Consider the following 26,236-nt stretch of genomic DNA (forward strand, 5'->3'; position numbering starts at 1 on the left):
TTTTAGGCTTTCTCCACGAAGTTCACTTTTTGAATAATAAGAATTATATGTCATGGGGGGGGGGTTAATCGGGATTTTAGAGATGCTTAGGTAGGTGGGGCATGGCAAAAAAAAAAAAAAAAGGTTGGGAATCCAGTAACTCTGGATCCCTGCAGCACCAAGGTGCAGACTATTTGCCCGGCTTGCTCCAGGTGGCCCCCATCAGAGGCATCTTTTTATCCCTCTCCCCCGCACCGCCAAAGGGGAGACAGAGAGAGGTGAGTGTGGGGTGGCGGTGGCATGTAGAGCCATCGTGGCCCCGGGAAAGCCCTCTTTCGATGGGGTGCATGTTTGTGCTGGGGGGGGGCACGACCACACTTTGGTGGGAAGACAGAGGGAAAAAGAGTGTGTGTGTGTGCGTATGCATATATATAATACATATATGTTTGTGTGTGAAGTGCTTTTTCCTCAAAAAATGTTTAGGGGTACTCTCATTTTCCTACTCATATTGAAATACTGCCGCTCCATGAGGCCAAACTTAGATTCACAAAATGTTTAGGGGTATGCGTACCCCCGCGTACCTCCAGAAAAAAGCACTGTGTGTGTATGTGTGTCTGTATATATTTATATGTATATGTATATGTATATGTGTGTGTGTGTGTGTATATATATATATATATATATATATATATGCTGTGTGTGTGTGTGTGGCGTTTCTTGTACACTGTAGGGTGACACCGGCTGTCTGTCCCCCCCTTCCCCTTCCCCTGCTTGCGGGAAGGCGGCGGCGGGCGGGGGGGCGGCAAGGCAGAGCGGCAGGCGGGGAAGCCATTGCCTGCTTAATAGTTGCTGTTGCAGCACTTCCGCTTCTCTCCCCGCGAGAGAGACACGAGTGGCCAGGCCCAGCCGCACCGAGGAGGAGCGCCAGACACAAAGGGAGAGAGGTAGGGGGAGAGGGGGCGCCCCGACTCTCACCCTCGACGGGCGCAGACGCCCCCGCCGCGCCTGGCCTCCCCCCGAGAGCGCGGAGGAGGGCGGCGGGGGCTTGGGGGCTTCCCGCGGGGGGGGGGAGCCGAGAGGAGATGGCAGCGGGGGGAGGGAGGGAGACCCGGGTGGGCAGAGGAGACGTCGGGGGGTGGGGAGTATTTTTAGGGGGGAGAGCTGACAGGTCTCGCCCCGCACCCCTGGGAGCCGGGGGAGGCCGGAGGGTGCGCGGACGGGGGGGGGCAGATTTCTCTCCCCTCCCCACCCCGTCTGCAAACCGAGAAGGATGAGGTGGTGGGGAGGGAGGCGTGTTGTTTTGGGGGGTGGGGAAGGGTAGTAAAACAAAAGCCAGGGGGGGCGTTTAGAAGTAGAGGAGGAAGAAGGGGCGGGGAGCCCCTTGAGTAGCTAGCTGCTCCCCCCCCCCAAGTTGGAGGGGGGTATACTCTATAGACACCCCCTGCCCACAATACCGATTCCTCTTTCGCACCCACTACGGATTTCTCCTCTCCTCTCCCCCCTCCAGGGCATTCCCCTTTTTCCTGGGTCATCTCTGCCCCCCAGTCCCTAATTACTAGTCCCCATTATGCGCCTTCTGAAAAGTATCCCCCCCTCACTTCCTGTGGTGGTGAGTTTTCCACCTCACCTCTTTCAGCAGCCTCCCAGTTTTTCCTAGTACTCCCCCCCCCCCGAATTTCTTACTTCGCCCCAACCTTCTAGAATACCAATGTTTCCACCACTCTCTAGCCTCTGACCCCTTTATCTCTGTGTGTCATGGATGCTATTTGGAGGGGGGTCGGAGGGGGAAAGGTTAGAGGAGGCATGTAAGGAAATTGCTTCGGCTCCCTAATCCCAGTTTCCCCTTTTATTAATTCTTGTGGTCTGCGCGTCCCCCTCGCCCCCATTTCCAGAGAGGAGCTGGCACTAAATGTTGCTGAAACTTGCGGGTGGGGGCTTCTCTTTGAACCTATTCATTCTTTCTCTCTACGAAGAGAAGTAGAAAATGTTTTCTAAGAGCTTGACCCAAGACCCCCGTGGCTCCTTGTCCAAGTGTTAACTGTCCCCCCCCCGTTTCCCTCCCCCCCCCCGTTCCTTGTGGTGTTTTTACTCCAGGTTTGGGGTACGTAGTGTGGGGTAGCTATGTCGGATGACGATTCGAGGGCCAGCACCAGCTCTTCCTCATCTTCGTCTTCCAACCAACAGACCGAGAAAGAAACAAGCACACCTAAGAAGAAGGAAAGTAAAGTCAGCATGAGTAAAAATTCCAAGCTCCTTTCCACCAGTGCCAAGAGGTGAGACTGTCCTTAGCATTCTCTTCCTTATAGTTGTTGCGATGGCTTTTCTTCACTAAATACCCTTCTGGCATATGCTGTTTCTGCAAAACAATTACAGCCCACCCCCCATCAACATTATTGCCCGCTCCTCATGTGCATTATTTTTATTTTAAAGAATCTTGGGTTTTTTACCTAACCATACCTCTAACCTTCTACTTGAAACTTGTCATTATCACCTGTATCCGCCAGCAGAAAAGTTCAGAGCACGTGACTTCAAACCAAGAGTACCTCAATTCCTGCCTTGCTACCAACTTACTGCGTAGCCTTGGGCAAAACTCTTAATTTCTTCACAAGCTTTCCTGGTGGATGGTGGCAGTAGTCAGTGTGCAGGAGTGTGATGTAGATTAATTAAGATTTGGTATCTGCATTGAGTTCATCCAATTAGGTGTTAAAATAGTAGTCTCCCAGGGAGAAAAAAATGCTACTTTCTATCGTTGCTGGCATTTAGAGTCAATCTTTTCTGTTTTTTCAAATTCATCACAATTCACCTTTCAAACTTTGATGCAAAAGATCACTGTTGCTTCAATAAGACGAGTGTTCCTATTGAAAACGTACAAATCTCACCCTTATGCTTATGAACCTCCTTGTGTAGCTGGGATTTGAATTGGTATTTCCAAAAAATTGTCTGATGGGTCCGGCGCTCTCCATCTTCTTTCTACTGAAATTAATGTGTCACATTGTTATGGAAAGAGGAGGAGCCTTTCACGAGGAATTTTACAGAGGGGAGGGCACACAGTATTTGTATTGACTGCCAATTAATTTTGGGGAGGGAGAAACAAACAGAAGGAATATTCTATAATGCTCTGACCATACCCTTCCTTTTGCTGCTTAGTGATAAAAATCAGTGGGAATTTTGTTGCTGACATCATTGATGTTTGGATTTCTTCTGTTGTGGTTAGTGAAGGGGAACTCTGTACTATTTATTCTCTCATACCTGTGGTGGCATTAAGGTGATCCAACTGGCATGTCATTTGTTTCTGCTTCTTCTGTGGGGATCTAGTATGTTTCAGAGAATGCTAGACTTGACCGAAAGTTGGCATGAGTTTTGGACTCATTAATTTGAGCAAAACAGTGTCTTTTGCCCTGTGTTTCTGACTATAAAGCAGGTATAATAGTTTCAGTGTTATGAAGATCACTAAGGTTTGGAAATAATGGACCTGGATCGACCTTAGTAGATTTATGTAGCTTGCCCTTTATCCCTATCAATAGTTTTTTTGTGTGTGGATGTTACTTGGGAAAGTCATACTGCTTTCATCTCTTGAATTCCCTGTGTAAGATTTGCCTTCTCTTTTGGTTTCTTGCTGTAGGATTCAGAAGGAGTTGGCTGACATCACCTTAGATCCACCTCCCAACTGCAGGTATGTGTTGATCCATCTTTTCTAATGACTGGACTACGTGTTGCAATTAAGTGTGGCTACCACCAACCTCCCATGTTTAGTTAAATAAGGCACGTGACACGGCATGATATCATTGCACTCTGTGTTTTCCTGCATGCAGTTGTTGGCTGCTGCTTGCAGAAGGGAAGGGAAATAAAGGCATCTTACCAGTTAAATGCAGGACATTTTGTGGGGTGGCAGCTACCGCACCTACGATGGTAATGAGGAAGACTGGAGAGCACTTGACGGGTTATTACTTCTAAATATAATTTTTGGTTCTGAAATGTTGATGCAGAGTATATTTTCCGAATGGCTTGGAATAATTCCTTATGGCCTTTGAGGCTCAGGAGGTGAATTCCGGATGTGAATATTCTGTTTCTTGTGCTTATTTTTATTGTACTTCAGAAGTAATTGCATTAGGAGTGGATTGCATCATTGGTTGTCATGCTGTGTGAATGTATATATATTTCTGTGGCTGGGCAGTTGTGAAGGACATGAAAACGCACGTTCCCGTCACCCCTTTTGCATTTATAAGTATTATTCTAAATTGCATCATGCTTATTATTGCATTCAATTTGGGGGGGGGGGAGACCTGTTGCTACTTTTTCAAGTTGTTATGCCACTGTGCCGTGTTGCATGCAATAGGAGCGAGATTTGAGTTCCTAGCTCAGCATATGCACCTTAAGAGCATGCATGTAATCTGGTGAAAGCACACCCCCGGGGGATGTCATTGCCTTTTATAAAATGAGTGTTTGAGCTGTGTGTTAAAAGATTTAGACACTTTCTGAAAGTACCTGCTAAGCTGCTTCTTAGGTTATCACTTAGGTTTTGTAGCCCCTGAGCATTTAGATATGGGGTAATACAGTATAGGTGGTCCATGGTTGCCTCTTGTTAATTAAACAGGAAGGCTACTTTCAGCACATGCTGTCACAGTTGAGGTTGCTGTTTCTAGAGAGCATCTTTATCTGTCCAGGCTGCTAATAACCACTTTCGAGCCAGTTGCTATTGATGGTGGCAGCCGGTGAACGTTCCGTCTTTTAAAACACTTAGGGTGGAGCTTGCTTCCTCTACCTGCAAAACGTTCCCTTTCCTTTATGACTGCTCCAGCAAGCAAATGATGCGACTGTTAAAGTTTCATTTTAAAATCCAGCCATCACGTGAAGAAACTGGGAGGAAAATATGTGAGGAGAGCAGAGGTCTGGGCTTAATGAAGGGCTGCCCTGTTTATTTAACGAGATCAGCTAAAGACGTATTTCCTTCTATTGGCCGAAGTCCCCATTGCAACGGGATCAGGAACATTATCAGTGACTGATGCCTGGATGAAAGAGGGGAGATGACTGATACAAATGTATTATGATGTTAAAGGTTTTTAGTCGTTGGTGTTTGATAAGAGAGACTTTAAAAACATGCATGACAAATGGCTTTGTCTTGTTGCCGAAGCTTCATGCGGTTTAAATTAATCATGGTTGTGAATTTGCTATGTGGGTTTTTGGAATCTGCTGTTCTCAGTGTTGCATTCTTGTTAATGGTTTCCCTCTTACCCTGCCTGATCGAAGTGTATGTCCAAATCATCCAAATAATCTCGCAACAGTTATCTCTCTCTAAACAGCTTGTATATGAACTTGGTGCCTTTCAGGGCTATGCTAGCAAATTACCTTGTCAGAATATAATGACTGTAGATGTGGTTTCTTATTTCACTAGTGCAGTCCACCGGGAATCATAAACTTCGATGCACAATACAGAGATGTTTGCTTTGCTCAAGCCTTTTGAGGGGCAAAAATTGGTTTATGCTACAAGGACTTTAAACTACCTGGTGATCAGAGGAATCTTGCACTTCAAATCGTATATGTGAGCAGAAGTTTGAGTGTTTTCAAGTTTCTTTTTCCTGTGGATTGTGTTGAACTTGAGAGAAGTATGCTAGCCTTGATTTGGCTCATAATTGGTAGCGAGAGGAGGAGGAGGAAGTGGGGGGGGGCTAGAAACCTTGAATCTGGAGTTTTAGAGTAACTTCGTTGTTGGCACTTATTTGCTTGGGGGCACAAAATTGTGTCTCAAAACATTGTTCTCTCTTCGTTTGCATCTTAAATCCGTTATGAAAATGACGGCATCTTTTGGGGATGTGTTTGCTTTGTCACACAAAAGAATATTTTAAAGTATTTTGTAGATGTGTGGATATGTTCTCGTGGAACAGAGCCATTTCTCTAGCCCGTGTAGGTGTTGCATTAAAATCACAGGCACAGCACAGGCTACAACAGATTTAAGTATCACGTGTGAAAATAGCCTATGTGTTGCCATTTCCTAACACGGGAGTAACCTTTGCGGTGCACCCCCTGACCATTGGTCATGCTGGCTGGTGCTGATGGGAGTTGGAGTTAACAACATCTGGAGGGTAACACATTGACTACCCCTGCCTTTATGTATTCAGTGTGAATCCAGCTGTTAGCTGATGCTGTGGGAAAGATCCATACCTTTACACCAGTAGCATTGGCCTGGCAAGGTTGCTTTCTCCTAGTCTCATGCTGCTCTCATTCAGGATTGGAGACTGCTGTAGCGGCCCATTACAGATGTGAGAAATGCACAATTTTTTTTAGGATTTTGCAGTGTGATCTTTAGTGCCGCTATGATTTCAGGGGACGTAGAGCCAAAAAGCTCCTTGTTGTCTTTTTAAAGACAGAATGGAATCACATTTCACCCCACCTAAGCTGCTACAGCATAGCTGCATGCCCTGAATATTATTGGTGACGGGGGGCCTGTAGGTTTATTCCTCATATACTTTTTGCTTCTTCTATGAGTTTTCCCAACAAGGCACCTTAAAGCTTTCTGTGAGCCCATGATGTCCTGCATCTCCCCTTTCATTTGATGTGTTTGCCTTCAGGACAAGGTTGAGCACTGCCAGTGAACGGGCTGCCTGTGTTTTGTCTTGGCTACGCTCGAGAAAGCTTGGATTGTTGCTTTTGTTCCTCGAGGGGGCTCACCGTGAAGCCCCCTGCCATAGGCTGCTTTCACAAGTGACACTAAGAATGCCTTTTTGTCCCTCGCACTTGTGGATATGGTTAATGTGGGAAACGGTCCCTTTTAATTTGAGTGATAATCTTTGGAGCTGCTAAATTCAAAGGATCTGGCGGACAGGCATTATCTTATTCCTAGGAACAAATATAGTCTTTAAAATGCACCATCACATCAGTTGCTGTTTGGTTCGAGAAGTATACATTCAGCCTCTCACCGTCCGTGATAACTACAGACAAAGTATTTGGAGGAGAGCAGAGATGATAATATATGGGCATGCATAGTGAGGGTTGCATGTGGTGCTGTAACTGTGCAGGCATGGGAAATGTGTGAAAACTGCTGAAGCAGTTCCTGTGAAAGTGGCCATTTGCTTCGGGCAGTGGCTCAATCCTTTTGGCAGGTTTTATGTATATGTTTAGGGACGCGGGTGGCGCTGTGGGTTAAACCACAGAGTCTAGGACTTGCCGATCAGAAGGTCGGTGGTTCGAATCCCCGCCACGGGGTGAGCTCCCGTTGCCCAGTCCCTGTTCCTGCCAACATAGCAATTTGAAAGCACGTCAAAAAGTGCAAGTAGATAAATAGGTACCGCTCCAGCGGTAAGGTGGGACGCGGGTGGCGCTGTGGGTAAAACCTCAGCACCTAGGACTTGCCGATCGTCATGTCGGCAGTTCGAATCCCCGTGGCAGGGTGCGCTCCCATTGCTTGGTCCCAGCGCCTGCCAACCTAGCAGTTCGAAAGCACCCCTGGGTGCAAGTAGATAAATAGGGACCGCTTACTAGCGGGAAGGTAAACAGCATTCCGTGTGCTGCGCTGGCTCGCCAGATGCAGCTTGTCACGCTGGCCATGTGACCCGGAAGTGTCTTCGGACAGTGCTGGCCCCCGGCCTCTTAAGTGAGATGGGCGCACAACCCTAGAGTCGGACACGACTGGCCCGTACGGGCAGGGGTACCTTTACCTTTTACCAGCGGGAAGGTAAATGGCGTTTCCATGTGCTGCTCTGGTTCGCCAGAAGCAGCTTAGTCATGCTGGCCACATGACCCGGAAGCTGTACGTCAGCTCCCTCAGCCAATAAAGCGAGATGAACACCGCAACCCCAGAGTCGGTCACGACTGGACCTAATGGTCAGGGGTCCCTTTACCTTTATGTGTATGTTTGATGGTACAGTCAGGCCTCAGTTCCCAAACGGCTCCGTTTTGGAATGTTTCAGCTGGCTCCCGGACACCAAAAATCCAGAAGTAAATGCTCCGGTTTTCTAACATTTTGAGAAGCCGAACGTCCAACACATCTTCCGCTTGAGTGCAGAAAGCTCCTGCAACCAGTCGGAAACCACGCCTCAGTTGTCAAACGTTTTGGAAGCTGATCGGGCTTCCAGAATGGATTACATTTGTCAACCAAAGTTAGACTGTACTAAAATAGTGCTGGCTGCTCTTGTCATACCAGACTGCTGTTGCATCTCCTCCTTGATAACATGCGAGATCGAGGTCGCCTTCCTTGTCCCCAAGCCCCCCCCCCTTTGCTCCATACCTGATAAGGATCTCCATGGTTGTTGGAAGCAGCCCCCCTGCATTCAGATGGCAGTACTTTCCAGGGGATCAGGTTTCACATGCTTTCGCTTTATGGTCTGGGAATGAAACCTGACTTGAAATGCTCCAGATGTGTACAGAAAAGTGCTTTCTTTTATTGACTCGGTGCACTTTGGGAATGTGCACCGAAGGCTAGAAATTGCCCCGAGTGCACCCAGTTTGTGTACGCAACAATTACTGCACAACAGACTGAAGAGCAGCAACAAACTTGTACAAAAAGGAGCAGCGGCAAGCCCTTGAAAGCAGCTACACACCAAACTTTCATGAGGACCCCTAAGAAAGGGAAGAGAGCAAATTGTTTCTCAGAAAGGGGCTTTGTGTAAAATCCTTAGTCTGACAGTGTCAGCAATTTTTATTTTATTTTATTTGCCATTTTTGGTTTAAGATATTTGTGTTCTTTTAAATGCCATCTTTCCAGGTAATATTGCAGAGTTTCTGTTCATCTCGTGCATTTTGATGTGCTAACTTGACACTTGTTGGAGAGTTTCCATGGGAGAGTGAGCAGTTTTCCATGTCCATTTGTGAAATTGCTTGGGTTCTTGCTTGGCAGTTATTACGAGAGAACTGAAGGCACGTTTTGACTGGGGCTTAAATAGAAGATAGGGCTTTGACGTCCAAAGGATCACATCTGGCTAGCAAGAAATAGTGCTGTTTATTGTCATTTCAATAAACGTCTCTTTTAAATCGCTTAGTAGTAGTATAGAATTTCCTTAAGAGTTGTGCAAACATACTGGGGTGGGCGAAGGAAAACAAAGCAGGTGGTTTCCCCCTATTTGCGTGTTCAGAATTCTGAATTTCATACGTCACAGAAGAAAAAGTGCAAATAACAGCATAGTCTCACAAAGTACATTTTGGACTTCATAACTAATCTAACGTTTTGTCTCTCTAATTCTAAAATGAGCATTTTAAGGATGTTTTTCAGGTTTGTGTGATTTAGAAACCTTCAGGGAAAACTAATAGTAAAACTCCGATTTCAAATACGCAGAATATGCATGAATCCTATTCGTTTGTCCAGATGTTGTTTCTTCTAACTTTTCTCTCTCCAAAAATGCCTACAAACCTTTTGACCTGAACTAATAATAAAGGAGGGGGAGGACTGGAGAAATGTTAATGTCATGCTAGAAAGTAATACATAATAAAAATGCACAGAAATGAATGGGATATTATCTGTGATTTGCAGAGATGGAACTGAGAAATTTGAATTCGATTTCACAAGTTGTGCAGCAATAAATTATTGGTGTTTTTTCAATAGCCCTAAATCTCCCTCTAAACTCAGTGAAGGCTTTAAAAAAAATCTGACAATAGCACTGTACTCTACTTTCATGTATTAATTAATCTGTGCCCCAGTATCTTAATTCTTTAAAAACTTACACAGATTTGGTCTCCTTAATATCAGTGGAACTATATGCAAGTGCATATTTTTAAGAACCAAGGTTTTAAAATACACAGTTTTTTATTATTTTGCAAGAAATGCTATATGAACGAATGTGTTCCCTTGAGCAGCTATTGCCTGGGCAAATGCGTTAAATGGGCTGCTTTCTAGCGCTCCATAATGCAGGAATACTCTGCAGCTGTTTAACCAAGATGAGAGTTTTGGTTTTTCTTCCCTTTGTTCACTGGCTTGAAAGAGACATTTGTGAATGCCAAGTTCATTTTGCATATGTATGCTTTCTGTTTTTTGTCAGTGGTGACGTGATATGGAGAGTACTTTATAAATGTTTATTAGCTGAAAAATTCCTACATAATGTGGAGCAAATACTTAAGGAACAGTGTACAATAAGGTTCATATGGAGAAATTGGTAGTTAAACCTGTAGAAAGACCTACATTAGTTTCTTTTTACTTTTTAAATATAAATTAAAGCTAATAATGATTAGAGACTGTTCAGTTAGCAAATGTTTCTCTCAGGCAGATTTATCACTTTTTGGGGAAAGCTTTTTACAAAACATTATCCAAATGAAGATATAAAATTCCTTTCTATATTACAATGCCCTCAGTACTGAACAGCCTTTCAGGGCACAGCTCTGAATAAAATCCTCACTTTTAATCTGCTGTTAATGTACTAATCCCGTGCTTTCAGATTTAATTACCGCATCCAGTTCACGCAAGAGTTTGATTATTTCATTTATTAGAAATTAAGCATTGCTCTTGGTGGCTTTACCTGCAAAGATGAAAAGAACCTCCTGCTTAAATGCAAATAAAAGTTAAGTGCTGCTGTGCATGTGCAGAGTGCCTTTGCCTCCTCTGGCCATAGGCAGCCACAAGCAGCAACCATATTTCTTGGGACTGGGGTAGTGGCTACCCAAACAGGGTGGACAGAACAGCTTCATGGGGCACAAAGGTCCAAAGTAATTCAAGATCTGCATGACAGTAATTAACTCTTCCTCAATCAGCAAAGATCTGTTTTAGAAGAGATTCAGTGGGGAGGGTTTGAAGTTTAAGGATCTAGAATTTTAAGATGGGTGATGGGAACAGCAACTGCTTGCCTGCCTATTGCATCTGATTAGGGGTCTTGGAGGGGCCCCACTGAAGGTCTGGGCCCTTGGCCATTGCCCCACCTGGGCACTCTCTAGCATTGGGCCTGACTGGGATGGTTGCTAAGTAATTGTCATGCTTGTGGCGGATTGGATTAACAGCATCCTGAACTAGGATGGTTGGCTTGGTCACAATTGTTCTGCAACAGTTTAATTCCAAAATTAAATGCAGCAGTAGGCAGCACGGAGCGTGGGCTGTGTTTGATCAACGTAATTTTTTCGGCACTTCTCCATAGACGTGTGGAAAAACTAAGTTGCTGTTGCTGTCTGGTGGTTGTAAGGTGAAAAAGTGAGGGACGTGGGTGGCGTTGTGGCCTAAACCACTGAGCCTCTTGGGCTTGCTGATCAGGAGGCTGGCGGTTCGAATCCCCACGACGGGGTGAGCTCCCGTTGCTCGGTCCCTGCTCCTGCCAATCCAGCAGTTTGAAAGCACGCCAGTGCAAGTAGATAAATAGGTACCACTGTGGCAGAAAGGTTAATGGCGTTTCCTTCACGGTGCTCCGTTGTGCCAGAAGCAGTTTAGTCTAAGGTTACCATATTTTTTCCAATGTATCCGGGGACACTTTTTAACTTTAATGGATTTTGTATGGGGGCTGATTTGTAAATCCGGGGACTGTCCCCGGGAAACGGGGACGTCTGGTAGCCTTAGTTTTGTCCTGCTGGCCACATGACCTGGAAAGCTGTCTGTGGACAAACGCCGGCTCCCTCTGCCTGAAAGCAAAATGAGCGCTGCAACCCCATAGTCACCTTTGACTGGACTTAACCGTCCAGGGGTCCTTTACCTTTACCTATAAGGCTAGGGGCCACTTGCCACACAATGTCTACTGCTTCTCTAATAACGTGGCAGACAGCTATGTCTTCCATGGGCATCAAGTAAGTCACTTGAGAGAGATAGGATGTTGCATTAGATAGGCATTTGGCCTCAATTAGCAGCACTCTCCTGAAATATTTGAATAAGTACAGTGGTACCTCGGGTTACATACGCTTCAGGTTACATACGCTTCAGGTTACACACTCCACTAAGCCAGAAATAGTGCTTCAGGTTAAGAACTTTGCTTCAGGATAAGAACAGAAATCGTGCTCCGGCGGCGCAGCAGCAGCAGGAGGCCCCATTAGCTAAAGTGATGCTTCAGGTTAAGAACCGTTTCAGGTTAAGAACGGACCTCCAGAATGAATTAAGTACTTAACCCGAGGTACCGCTGGCCATCCATTGGAAACAGCAAAATTTTTAAAAAACAGTAATAATTGAGCCTGTTTCCTTTTAAACCTGCATCCTCGTTTCTGATCGTTTAGCACTATTTCCAGCAGATTTTGCAATTTATCTCTGCCCCTCTGTCTGTGCCAAAATGTCTTGGGGACTGCACTTGTTCTTCTGGTTAGCGGCTGTAACACAGTGGTGGGACACGAGCTTTTGCATGCAGAAGACGTACGTTCAGCTCCTATGCCTGACATTTCTCCGTAAAACTAATCTTGGGTCCTGGACACCTTGGAGTGTTGCTGAGGGAGATAGTATTGGAACTAGACAGACCAGTTGGTCTGATTGAGTACATCTACTTCACCTGTAAAGTTCGCTTTACAGCAGGATGATAAAAAAACAAACTGGGTGATATTTCCTGGGAGCCCACAATTACTTTGCACAGCAAACAGTTTCAGTTGATTCCTTTCTTCTTCTTCTTCTTTTTTACAAAACACCTCCCCAGAACACCAGAGGGATAGATACTAATGGCAGGGCTTTTAGATCATGTGGCAATAGCTAGCTTGATTTTTTTGTAGTGATTTTCTGTTTGGTGCACCCTTTCTAAGTAATTCCCTAATGAGCTGAGTGCCTTGGCTGCCAAATATGAAAAATGACAGATTTTGGAAGCTGCTTTGGCAAAGAATTGAAGTTTGAAATATCCACATACCACTTACCTTTATTATTTTAACTGTCTTTGTGACCCATTGGAAACACATTTTGATAACGCTTGCGGTGCTGTGAGCATATCTTACCTGCGTCTTGTGTGCAGGGGAGGGAATACAGTAGAAACCATGATCTGGAAAGCCTTATGCCAAAGTAATCATTTGCAAACAGTGATTTTGTTTATGTAGCTCAGCTTATCTAAAACCTTGGGATGTTTCCTGGGCTATTTTGATCAACGAGATAGTGCTATTGTCGAAGATACATCTGTTGCACTGCATAGAAGTAGCAGAAACTTTGGAAACGATGCAAGAAAATGTACTTACTGAGTGCAAACAGTCTTTAGTGGCAGTCTTTTGTGCAGGTTGCGAAAGTCAGCACATAGAAGACCACACATGCAGTTTGTTATCAATTCAGATAATCCATGGGGTTCATAGCATTGGAATTTCTAATATTGTATCTGTTTTAAATGCACAATTTCCAGACTTTGCAAAGAAGAGCAGATAATTTTTACAGCCATTCCTTCAAAATACAGCACTGTCCAGAACTGTCCTTACAAGGGCCAAACTCTATTTTGCACAGGAGATCTGTGATTGATCTCCCATCTCTCTCTCGCTCTCTGAAATGTGTCTGTAAAGGTAAAGGGACCCCTGACCATTAGGTCCGTCGTGACCGACTCTGGGGTTGCGGTGCTCATCTCGCTTTATTGGCCAGGGAGCCGGCGTACAGCTTCCAGGTCATGTGGCCAACATGACTAAGCCGCTTCTGGCAAACCAGAGCAGCGCACGGAAACGCCGTTTACCTTCCCGCCATACCTATTTTTCTACTTGCAATTTGACGTGCTTTCGAACTGCTAGGTTGGCAGGAGCTGGGACCGAGCAACGGGAGCTCACCCTATCGCGGGGATTCGAAGCGCCAACCTTCTGAACGGCAAGTCCTAGGCTCTGTGGTTTAACCCACAGCGCCACCAGCGTTCCTAATGTGTCCGTAGGGGACTCCTAATGTGTACTGAGCCTCAGTTGAGGAAGAAGAGGTGTGTGCTTAAACCTTCCGGTTTCCCCAATCAAAATCCTGCTCTTTCCTCTCCAAAGCTGCTATTTGCCCTTTGAGGAAAACAAAAGTATGTTGATACCTTCAAAAAGGAGAGAGGCTGCTGGTCTGTCATGTCAACATGTAATAGTTGAAGCAAACTTAGTAGCTGCAAGTGAAAACTACCCCTTATGTGTTGCTTCATGCGCAAGAGGTAGACTTTTTCTTATGCCAACCTAGCACATAGTACATGCAAAGTGCCTGCTGCCCATTCTTCCTATTCCTTTCTCACAGTTTCCAGCTTTCTCTACAAGCTACTGCCATCTGTCTGGTCTGGAAAAAGCAGCAGTGGACTGTTCCAAGTCCCTTCTCTGAAATAGGGGAAGGTAACTGACCTTTTTTGTAGTTAGTAAAAAAGTGCTGCTGATCTTGTAGGGCATATGTAGGCAAACGAAGGCCCGGGGGCCGGATCCGGCCCAATCGCCTTCTAAATCCGGCCCACGGATGGTCCGGGAATCAGCGTGTTTTTACATGAGTAGAATGTGCCCTTTTATTTAAAATGCATCTCTGGGTTATTTGTGGGGCATAGGAATTTGTTCATTCCCCCCCCCCCAAAATATAGTCTGGCCCCCCACAAGGTCTGAGGGACAGTGACCGACCCCCTGCTGAAAAAGTTTACTGACCCCTGTAGTAGGGCAATCACAGCTGCCTTCCAGAAGCTGGGAGAGAGTCAGGATATGCCAACACTGGTGTTTGCAAAGGCTGCAAAGAATGTTGCAGTACTGCACCACTCTGTTGTAAGGGCAGGAGATGCGACTGCTCTTAATCTGTACTGCTGTTTCTTACTCTGAGAGAGTAAGGCGGGTTGGGAATAGGAATATACTTTGGTGATGGGTTGGGAATATAATTTGCCACGACTAATTGCTGACAATGTGGCGGCGGGGGGACAGGATACTTGCTGTTACAGATAGGTAGCCGTGTTGGTCTGCCATAGTCAAAACAAATTTTTTTTTTTCTTCCAGTAGCACCTTAAAGACCAACTAAGTTAGTTCTTGGTATGAGCTTTCGTGTGCATGCACACTTCTTCAGATACCTCAGGTACTTCAGATACTTCAGGTATCTGAAGAAGTGTGCATGCACACGAAAGCTCATACCAAGAACTAACTTAGTTGGTCTTTAGGATACTTGCTGTTGACCCTGATGAGGAGGCAGGTGATCAATTGGACCTCTGTTCTATCCAGTTCTTAAACAGCAAAGATTTAATAGACTTAGGGCGTATAGTAAGATTTCCTAAGCCCATATAGATCTAGATTGGGTGCCATATAGATGGTAGGTTATTTAAAAGAAAGCCCTTGAAAGTTCCAGTTTCCACTGTACATGTGGGGGGGAGGAAATCTGGATAGGGCCATTGGTTAGAGCTGGCATGGCCAAACTTGGCCCTCCAGCTGTTCTGGGACTACAATTCCCATAACCCCTACCACTAGTCCTGTTAGCTAGGGATGATGGGAGTTGTAGTCCCAAAACAGCTGGAGGGCCAAGTTTGGCCATGCCTGGGTTAGAGCATAACTCCAGGGTTGCAGGTTCGATGCAGGGACATACCGTATATACTTGAGTATAAGCCAACTTTTTCAGCACATTTTTTATGCTGAAAAAGCCCCCCTCAGCTTTTACGCGAGCGACGGAGGGACGGGTGGCCTGAAAGGAGCCCTTTTAGGCTGCTTGTTGTTCCTCTTCCGCTGCCGCCACCACCAGGTTTGTGGTGTGGTGAACTGGTTTATACTTGAGTCAATAAGTTTTCCCAGTTTTTAGTGCTAAAATTAGGTGCCTCGGCTTATATTTGGGTCGGTTTATACTCAAGTATATACGGTATTCCTGCATTGCAGAGGTTTGGACTAGAAGATCCTCAGCGTCTCTTCCAACTCTACAATTCTATGATGTAATTTACCTGCTAAAATAATTCATGCAAAGTATGAAAGACAATTTGTGATGGCAAAAAATGTGATGTTGCCTGCTCCGAGCACTGTAAGCTATAGGAATACAGTACTTTGCTTTCAAACTGTGATGTTCCTGAGATGCTACTGAAGTGCTGTGTAATATATTCTTTCACATCCATTTGAATGATACAATTTCCCAAGTACAACTTCCTTGAATTTTAAAAACCAAAAGGCAAGTGGAAAATAGTGGTGCTCACGACCCCACAGAATATGGCATCAGGACTTGCTAACTAAGAAATAAACATACTGGGTCTAAGACCAAAAATAGCTCCCACAGATAACGTTCCTTGATTAACTCTTCCCTGAGTTACAGAAAGGAAAGACGGTGCTGTGATAGCGTTGCAAAAGCATCTTGCATAGTAAAATAATCTTGAAATATAGGTTCCACCTCCGCCACTCACCCACGTGCACACATCTCAGTTTTGGAGTATTTCTGGAACTGAAGGGAGTATTTTCGGTCCGTGTGGACAGAATTTTTTGACAATTTGAAATCTGGTTGTTCTGGAGACATCTTGTCTCTTCTCCGCATACATATTTCATTTAGGAAAAGTGTGTCATGTACTTCTGGAGCGTTAACATGTGATGATGACCCCTCATGTATTATTATTTTTTTTTTACTACACAGGGTTTACATCTGTTTCCTAAATGGAAGAGCTTTTGCATAGAAAATTAATCACGTTTGAAGTGGCCCCAAAAAATGCTTTATAAGGCAGGGGAAAGTGGCAGTGTGTTTTAATTATAATAGTGCTTAGCTGTAGAAGATTAGTTTGCAAGGATGCTAAAATGATGTGGTCATAAAAGTAATTATATCAGTCTTATAGTGTACCACAAGGGGTCATTTAATCAGAGGTTTCTGATCCATCTCATTCATATATATATATATATATATATATATATATATATATATATAATGTGTGTGTGTGTGTGCGCGCGCGCGAGAGAGAGAGAGAGAGAGAGAGAGAGAGAACATTATTTTAATCTGAATTTAAATAATCCACTGTAATTTATTCTACTTACATGTTAAATGTTTAGAAAAGCCACATTTTGGCCATTCTTCCTTTCCATCAGTAATTCTGGACAGAATATTTAAACAATAAAAAATCGGGGTGAAATAGTTGCTTTTACCAAGTGGTGTTCTTTATAGAGAAGAAATTATGGGGTTTCCCTCTGCTCTGTCAGTGAAATTATTCTTGGTCAACTTTCCCGTATTCTTTTAATCTCCTGGATCAATCCTGACTTTATCACAGGTGGTGCAAACTAGTTGTGGGTCAGATTAAATAATCTAATGGGGTGGATTGTATCTGTAGCCGCACACTTGAGTCTTTTCTTGCCAGGTGACAGGGCACACAATAGTGTCTGACTGTTGATTTTAACCGGCTCTCTTTCTTACTGTTTACTTCACCTTTTCACCAACCTAAGAACTATGTCGTGATTTTTTTCTTGGTTCTAAATGTGTACAAATACTCAATTTCAGTTCCAGTCTGTTTAAGATCACATAGATCCACACAAGCTTATACCTTTCTGTTTCTTCAGACTGGAGAGACTCATGAAGCTCTGTGAGCATGTTTGCCTATCTGCAGATATTTTTGTGTCTACTGCACTTTCGGTTTGTGGTTGATGACTACATTGTGAGAAGGTTTCAGGTCCGCCACCCCTTCAATTTAACTAGTGTTAGATCGCCAGCGGAGTGGCTCTATTCAAAATTGGATTTGTACAGGTTCCTAATCTCTTCTTACCAATAAATTTGCATTCTTTCAAATACACATTTCAGAGACGGAGCATTTCATATTCTTGTTGCTTTACATTAGTCACAGTTGTGGGGTTTTTTTAATTGTTGCATCTTAAACCCACATCTGCATCGGAAAAAGCAACTGCAAAGGAATGTAGTGGATTCAAGACCTTTCGGGACAGACTGGAAGGGTTCATTGTGAACAGAACTTAGAGTGGATGGAACAAGTTGGATTTTGGGATGTTGATGGTTGCAAAGAATTCAAAAACTGTTTTGTCGCCAGCCTCCATAATCTCATAGCTTGTAAACAGACCTTGGTGTTGAGACAAAGGGAGCCGAGCTTTTCTTCACAGTTTCTAGCCCATTTCCTCCCTTCCCTCAGCTGTGTATTTTATCTGATAAAATGGTGGTCAGTCAAATAAAGGTAAAAGGGACGCGGGTGGCACTGTGGTATAAACCACAGGAGCTTCTCGGGCTTCCTGATCAGAAGGTTGGCGGTTCGAATCCTTCTCTGGAAAAAACCCACAAATATGTCTATGAGAGATACATTATGGTTTTCCATTTAATATCTGAATAAATATATTGCACAAACATGCATGAAGTAGTCTTCCACAAATAAGTATTGCAAATACTATATTGTGTCTTTCAATTAGCATAAATGCTCTCAACTATAATGGGCTAATATAAATATTGCCTAATTAGACGATTTAATGCCAGATCTTGTGTGCTTGTTTGTAGGCATAAGTATACAGCTTAAAATGGCATCTAAAACACATAATGATCGTGTTCTCAAAATAAGAAATTGTAACCTGTCTTAAGGATTTGAATCCTTGTGGAAAAAGCTTACAGACATCGCCTTGAAATTACCTACTTTATAAGTATATCAATGTGGAACACAAATGCCAGTTTCATTCTTGGAAAGCTTCCTAGTTTAGCTTATCTAAAGCATGTTGAAAATACAACTTTTTTTTTTAAGTGTCTTGGTCTTTGTAAACTTTTGCACACTTCTAACGCTTTTTAACCCAGGGATATATTTTTAATTGTTGCTGATTTATACACGTAGAAACAGCAGCAGCAGCAAAAAACATGAGGTTGTAATTATGACTTAAAAGAGTCCGGGTTTGGTGCTGTTGTGCCATTAATGAAACAGACAGAAACAGTTGTCTGTCATGCTGCCGTGACATATAACAGCAGGCAGTGACAACTTCTGCCAGTGCCTAAATACTGGCAGTGGCGTAGCGTGGGTTGTCAGCACCCGGGGCAAGGCAAGTAATTTGCGCCCCCTAACCCGTGGATTTGCACCCCCTAACCCTAACCCCCAGATGTTGCACCCGGTGCGGCCGGCCCCCCCTGCACGCCCCACGCTACGCCACTGAATACTGGCCAGCAACATTTTTAACTGTCCCTTACAGGCAAATCTAGGAATTTTCGATTGTCTCCAGTCCTTTTTGCAGGGAATCAGTATGGCAAATATGGGGTTATAGATTCTCTCCCTCCTATGCTAAGAGCTTCATGTCTGAGCAGGAATTTGAACTCCAGTCTTTTCTGTCCAAAATCCAGCGCTTTCTTTGCATTGATGTCACATTATATTGTGTGCCTGTGCTGAGAAGACATAAGCCTTTAGCAGAATAGAGGAAGCTCTGAACCTACAGAGGTTGTTGGCCTCAAAATTCCCGTTAGCCTCAACCAATACCGCCAATGGCCAGGGATGATGGGGACTGTAGTCGCAACAGGAGAGCTACAGGTTCTCAGCCCTGCTTTAGCCCTTGCTTAAAATGTCTGTCTGCCATTTTCTAGAAGTGAAACCCACAAGGTACCAGACTTAGTCACACAGAGGACCGTGGCTTGCGATGTTGATCACTTCCATTCTGTGGTTCTGCTTCAACCAGCCTCTGCTTGACTAGTGCACCATTTAGGTCAGGCATAGGCAAACTCCAGATGTTTTGAGACTACAGTTCCCATCATCCCTGACCACTGGTACTGTTAGCTAGGGATGGTGGGAGTTGTAGTCCCAAAACATCTGGAGGGCCGAGTTTGCTGATGCCTGATTTCGGTTGACTCTAAACAACAAGACATTGTGTTAATGTTAAGGATGGTGCTGTGGTCTAAACCACTGAGCCTCTGGGGCTTGCCAAACAAAAGGTTGGCAGTTTGAATCCCCATGATGGGGTGAGCTCCTGTTGCTCTGTCCCAGCTCCTGCCAACCCAGCAGTTTGAAAGCACACCAGTGCAAGTAGATAAATAGGTACCACTCCAGCGGGAAGGTAAGCGGCGTTTCTGTGTGCTCGTCCTCCGTGCACCAGATGCGGTTTAGTCATGATGGCCAGAAAGCTGTCTGCGGACAAATGCCAGCTCCCTCAGCCTGAAAGCGAGATGAGCGCCACAACCCCATAGTCACCTTTGACTGGACTTAACCGTCCAGGAGTCCTTTACCTTCTTTTTTTTTCTACCTACATAAATTTGACATGTGCGTCTCGTATATACAACTGACATTCAGATAGCTGAGTGTCTTTTTTACTTACTACTTTTCCTTTTTTTATTCCTTTACTATTTTATTACTCCTTTAATATTTTTATATCTGTGTTATCTTTTCTTTTCCTTTATTGCTTTGTTCTTGCTTCTGCCGTGCTCTGTTGCTTTGTGGGTGTTTTTTTTTAATCCTCCACTCAGGGTTAATGAAGGGTTTGCATGCAGATGAAGCTGTCGGGTGGTTGGCAAAGGAGCCTGTGTGAGAGGCAGGCAAGGGAAGCTCTCCCAGGTGAGAGCTGAGAGGGTTCACCTCTTTCCGTGTGGGACAAGTTAAGATCTACCTATGAGAGAGGACTTTCTGTTCTTTTTGCTTAGATTAGTGTTGTTGTTTTTATTGTATTGTACTATGAAAGGTCTCAATAAAATCTGATTGGGGGAAAATTACATAAGTTGGTGTGTGCTATAGAAGAGTTTTGAACTCCTTGATGCACAAAGCTGGGATAGCTCAGTCGGCAAAGCATGAGACTTTTAATCTCAGGGTTGTGGGTTCGAGACCCACATTGGACTAAAGATTCCTGTATTGCAGTGGGATGGACTAGATGATCCTTGTGGTCCCTTCCAACTCTACAGTTCTGTGATTATATGAAGCATTGCCCATTGGTCAAAGGAAGAAGGAACTGTCTTTTACTGAGCCAAACCTACAGAAATGGTGGGGAAGGTGTTTGAGGGGGGTCAGCTTCATTTTCTGGGACGCGGGTGGCACTGTGGGTTAAACCACAGAGCCTAGGACTTGCCAATCAGAAGGTCAGCGGTTCGAATCCCTGCCACGGGGTGAGCTCCCGTTGCTCGGTCCCTGCTCCTGCCATCCTGGCAGTTCAAAAGCATGTCAAGTGCAAGTAGATAAATAGGTACCACTCTGGCAGGAAAGTAAACAGTGTTTCCGTGCGCTGCTCTGGTTCGCCAGAAGCAGCTTAGTCATGCTGGCCACATGACCCGGAAGCTGAACGCCAGCTCCCTCGGCCAATAAAGCGAGATGAGCGCTGCAACCCCAGAGTCGGTCACGACTGGACCTAATGGTCAGGGGTCCCTTTACCTTTACCAGCTTCATTTTCCCTCAGAGTGACTTGGAAGTGTCTTGTTCCCTATTTGAGGACAAACTGGTTCATATCTGTATCAGTCCAAGGAGGTTTGGAGGATGTTCTGGGTTGGGGGGGGGTTCCACCCACCGCCACCCCTACTGTGTGCTACTTCTCCCCCCGATACCTACATACACTCCTTGATGTTACTTCATCGCATGTGTTGGAATCGTAGAATTGTAGAATTGGAAGGGATCATCTCGTCCAACCCCCTGCAATGCAGGAATATTCAGCTGTCCCATATGAGGATCGAACCTGCCACCTTGCTGTTAGCAGCACCACGCTCTAACCCAGGCATAGGCAAACTCAGCCCTCCAGATGTTTTGGGACTACAACTCCCATCATCCCTGACCACTGGTCCTATTAGCTAGGGATGATGGAAGTTGTAGTCCCAAAACATCTGAAGTGCCGAGTTTGGGGGTGCCTGGTTTAACAGCTCCTGTAAGTGTCCCCTACCCTCCATCTTGAATACTACAGTGGTACCCTCGGGTTACAGACGCTTCAGGTTACAGACTCCGCTAACCCAGAAATAGTACCTCAGGTTAAGAACTTTGCCTCAGGATGAGAACAGAAATTTCGTGGCAGTGGGAGGCCCCATTAACTAAAGTGGTACCTTTTTCCTATGCCTGATCTAACCAACCGAGTTATCCAGACAGTTTAGCTTTGGTTTGCTTAGTTTCTCGTCTTGCTGTTGGCTTTGCATGGTTTTTGGAGAGGTGAAATATACATTTACAAAATAAAACATCCAGCCTGAGTTAATGGGGTCTGCAAGAGACATATTACTATCTGCTCTTCTAGTTTGATTATACAAAAGGGTAAAGGTTTACATGATGAAACCACCAGAAATGTTAAGGGGAGCAAGTATGCAGTAGTTTTGTGATCAGAAGGAACATTCCTCACTATTAAAATTCTGAAGGCGCACGAAATATGAGGTTCAAAGTAGGATTCTAACATGCAAGTTGGGGGTACTGGGCTTTGACGCTCTCTCTTTCATTTTGTGCTGATTGAAGAAGACTGCTCACTCTGCTCAAAAGACAAGGTCAACTAAGTTTGGTGCTTTCTGAGACCATGGTTATCATGTCAGGGAGTTTAAAATACGTATTTGTGATCTCAGATGCTTTAGAGTGCCTTTTATGGACACTCTAGCATTTTTACGATTCTTGCCTTCACAGGAGCTTAATGAAACTCAGTCCCGTTCCCTGTGTATAGTAAATGGTGATATGCTCGGATTCACTTCATTTCCTTACTGATGAGATTTATTCTCCTTATTTCAAATTGCAAGAGTTGCTGAGTGCGCTATGCTGGCTCATGGTTTTGATTTTGATTTCGGCGGCGTGTTGTTGTTGTTTTTCTGGTGGTTTGTTTTGTAATCGCCTTAGTCATGTCAATAAAAAAGCTGTTCGGCTTCTGAGGTTTTTGTCAAGTTAAGCCTAGGCTTTGACAATGAATCACCGAAAGGGTGTGATGTTCAAAAATCTCTTGCGGGATTGGGGTTCTTGAAACGCACAGTGGAGATTTCAACAGGTGAGGTGGGCCTCTGTTGTGCTAAATGAACAACTCTCTTTTTTAAATCTTTGCCCAGGCTGGTCCACAAGGAGGATCACCTGCCTCCAGCCTGCTAGTGTAACACTGTGCCCTGTGCTTATGTAACACTGTGCACTCTCACCTTCCCAGACAGGCAGGGAAGCAAATCTGTGAAAGTAGAGCTATACAATGGTACCTCGGGTTACATACGCTTCAGGTTACATACGCTTCAGGTTACAGACTCCGCTAACCCAGAAATATTACCTCAGGTTAAGAACTTTGCTTCAGGATGAGAACAGAAATCATGCTCCGGCGGCGCGGCAGCAGCAGGAGGCCCCATTAGCTAAAGTGGTGCTTCAGGTTAAGAACAGTTTCAGGTTAAGAACGGACCTCCGGAACGAATTAAGTACTTAACCTGAGGTACCACTGTAAAGCCAAGTGAGAAGCAGTGTTAGAAATCCCTCAGGCGCCAGATGCATTTTGCGACTGGTGCAGGTCCAATTGTGAAATATAGTAGATAAGTAAATATGGGGAAAGCAAAATGTCCCTTATGAAAGGATCTGAAGTCTTTTCCTTGAAGCTTGAATTTGTTTCATTCTGGATTGTTTCATTTGACGTTTTAATGTGTTGTAAAATGCTTTGAGGTTTTTTTACTTAAAATATAAAGTGGTATAGAAATGTGATGATGTTGATATTTCACTAGGAATGAAAAAGTGGCATCTAGACATTCCGCTGTGGTGGCCATAACCTAAGCTTAAGGTGCCATTTGGCAATTAGCTTATACAGTTGTACCTTGGAAGTCGAACAGAATCCATTCCAGAAGTCCGTCCGACTTCCAAAACGTTCGGAAACCAAAGCGTGGCTTCTGATCGGCTTCAGGAAGCTCCTGCAGCCAATCAGATGCTGCGGAAGCCCTGTAAGCTGTTCGGGTTCCAAAGAACGTTCACAAACCAGAACACTCACTTCCGGCTTTGTGGTGTTCGGGAGCCAAAATGTTAAGGTACCAAGGCGTTTGGGATCCAAGGTACGACTGTATATATAAGGTTCTAATACCGATGGGCAGCCAAAATAGTACTGGGTAGTTGGGGTCTGGTGGCTCTCAGAAACAGCTCGATCGCCCTGCCTTTTCCTGGAACTACTCACTGCTGTGATCCAGAGTTTGTGTGTGACTTGTCTCTACCTTCCCAGTAGAGCAGGTGGGCTGCTAAGCACTCCATTTCTGGACCTCAGCTTTGACTCAGGCCCATCAGTCTTTCCATTTCAGAGGTCTTGGAGCGGTTAGGATGGAGGGTCCAGAATTAGGAAATGAGGCACGAGAAGAGGTGGTAGAGTCCCCTCTGTTCAAGCTCTCATCTGGGGGATGTGGCTTCTGGTAGGGAGCCTAGGATCCATGCCACAGATCCTGTTCTCTTTGGAGCAGATCTGGTCAGGTCTGAGGTCCTACCACTCAGGCGTCAATCTGTTGAGAATAGAGCATTGCCTTCTCAGCATAGGACTGTCTTCTCCACTTTGGTAGAACTCCATTCCTGTCTACTTTAGGAGCCTGCACCAGGGGATTGTGGCATATGCAATTGCTCTCAATAGGCATGCATTGCTTCAGTGTTGGGGCCAGCTCTGCGCGTATATGGTTTCCTGCGTTACGAAATCAGTTGTGGTAGGAGAACCCGCTTGTGTGGAAGTTGTGTGTGTGCGTGCAAGTGCAACAGAGCATGCACAGATCTTTGGATTCAACTCTCCCGGGGCTCGCTCTTTCTTTTGTCTGACCTGCTTGCCTCATGCTTGGGATAAAAGCGAGTCTAGGCAGCTGAGTCATTTCATGAGTGCGTTTGGCAAGTTGAAAAACTTTCCCTGGCTGGGAGGTTCACTACGACAGAAGTTAAAGCTTCCTTTTATCATGTTTGTTTCTGTTTTTGCAGGGCAGGGACACGGTTGCCAAGGGTCCAGAATTTGGCTAGCCTTTTGGAGCTCCTGTAGAGCTGCCAGAATTAGTCTGTGCGTGGTTCCGTTCATACTTTTAGCCCATCCCCACCCCCCGGTACACTTAAAAAATTAATAATAATTGTGCAATGCAGCCGAGGCCAAAGGGGTTAGATTATTGTGTACGTACAAGTCTACCCAGTTTGAAATGGTCACTGGTTGGCACCTTCTAATTGGGTTCCTGCTGGCTCCAAGCTGTCTCTTCTTGGTCCAGCTGTTCTACCTATGCTTTGGCTGCTGGTGAGGCAGACTTTGAACCTGCTTTCCAGGGCACTCGGTTGCAGCAACTTTGCAGCGGTGGTGACAGCGTATAGAAGAAGGCAACCCTATTCTCTCCCCTGAGTTGGTTCTTGCAGCTTGCCCACCCTTGGAATGGCACGATGGGCCAAACAGCTTCAAGAATGCAGAGCAGCAGTGCTGATAAAGTCCTTCCCCGTGTCCAGGGTGAATTTGATTTAAATCACCATTTAAATCACTAGTCAGTAAGACTTGCTTTAAACCTTTTTTTTTTTTTTATAGAAAGACTCATTCTTGCTGGTATCGTCTTAATATTTACAACCAGAGGAAGGTTTCATTTTTGGAATAATGAATTTTCAGAGTAGTTTTTACAGTTATATATCAAAAATTACTGATTTGGTTATACTATTAGACCGATAATTATGAAATTATTGTGAGGTTTAATAAGTGTTTATATTTGGACAACTTTTCTGCTGTACTTTATTGGAAGGAGAAAAATAATCATTTCCTTAGTAACAATTTAAACAGTTTATTTAACTAAAACAATAACATTATAGCGTATGTATCCATGTTTGTTAACTAATGTGGTTAAACTTTATAAAAAAAAAACTTAGACTGAGTTTTAGTACACATGAAAAACTTAAAACAAACCCTTATTTCATGATGAATAGCCTTTGGACTCTCATGTAACTTAAACAGAAAATTTTTAGAAAGATTTTTCCTCCATAAGCTTTTATTTCAAAAATCCAATTTAAATTTTAAAAAAGATTTAAATTAAAAAATAATAAAAAACCATTTATTTTTATCCACCCTGCCTGTGCCTAAGAGAGGCAGAGAGAGCAAGTCTCTTCTGTCAGTCAAGTGTCTTTTGATCTGTGTATATTGGCCTGTGCCCTTTCCTCTCCATGCTTCCTGTCTCTAAGGCCTGAATCTTGTATTATCTGTTTCCTTACACCAGCTAGGTTTGGGGTTGGTTGTGGTTAACAGTGCTTTTCTGCAGCTTCCTTAGACCAAGTCCCGGTCCGTACGTCCCTGCAAGTCTCTGTATTTCCGCATTAGTTAATTTTAGTGTTTTCTAAAGTGTGCCTTCTAAAGGCTTAATTCCTGCACAATATGCTTACATGTTCATGTCTGTATGCATGGTCTGTAACTGAGCTCACTAGTACCGTATTTTTCGCTCTATAAGACGCACCAGACCACAAAACGCACCTAGTTTTTGGAGGAGGAAAACAAGAAAAAAAATATTCTGAATCTCAGAAGCCAGAACAGCAAGAGGGATCGCTGTGCAGTGAAAGCAGCAATCCCTCTTGCTGTTCTGGCTTCTGGGATAGCTGTGCAGCCTGCATTCGCTCCATAAGACACACACACATTTCCCCTTACTTTTTAGGAGGGAAAAAGTGAGTCTTATAGAGAGAAAAAATACAGTATTTTCTCTGCATAGGCTTCATAAGTT

The 26,236-nt window shown here is 44.4% G+C and overlaps 1 protein-coding gene across 1 annotated transcript in view; it reads left to right on the forward strand.

Annotated features, from left to right (window-relative positions):
* Positions 1-788: 788 nt before the first annotated feature.
* The window catches only part of LOC128424127 (ubiquitin-conjugating enzyme E2 E1), a 56,652-nt gene continuing 31,204 nt past the window's right edge, over positions 789-26,236 (forward strand). Inside the window, exons 1-3 of the mRNA XM_053409996.1 lie at positions 789-923; positions 2,074-2,252; positions 3,602-3,652. Of these exons, the coding sequence (XP_053265971.1) occupies positions 2,101-2,252; positions 3,602-3,652 (203 nt within the window). The 5' untranslated portion in view covers positions 789-923; positions 2,074-2,100. The remainder of the gene's footprint in view (positions 924-2,073; positions 2,253-3,601; positions 3,653-26,236) is intronic.

Source organism: Podarcis raffonei, chromosome 12 (genome assembly GCF_027172205.1).
Source record: "Podarcis raffonei isolate rPodRaf1 chromosome 12, rPodRaf1.pri, whole genome shotgun sequence".
NCBI lineage: Eukaryota > Metazoa > Chordata > Lepidosauria > Squamata > Lacertidae > Podarcis > Podarcis raffonei.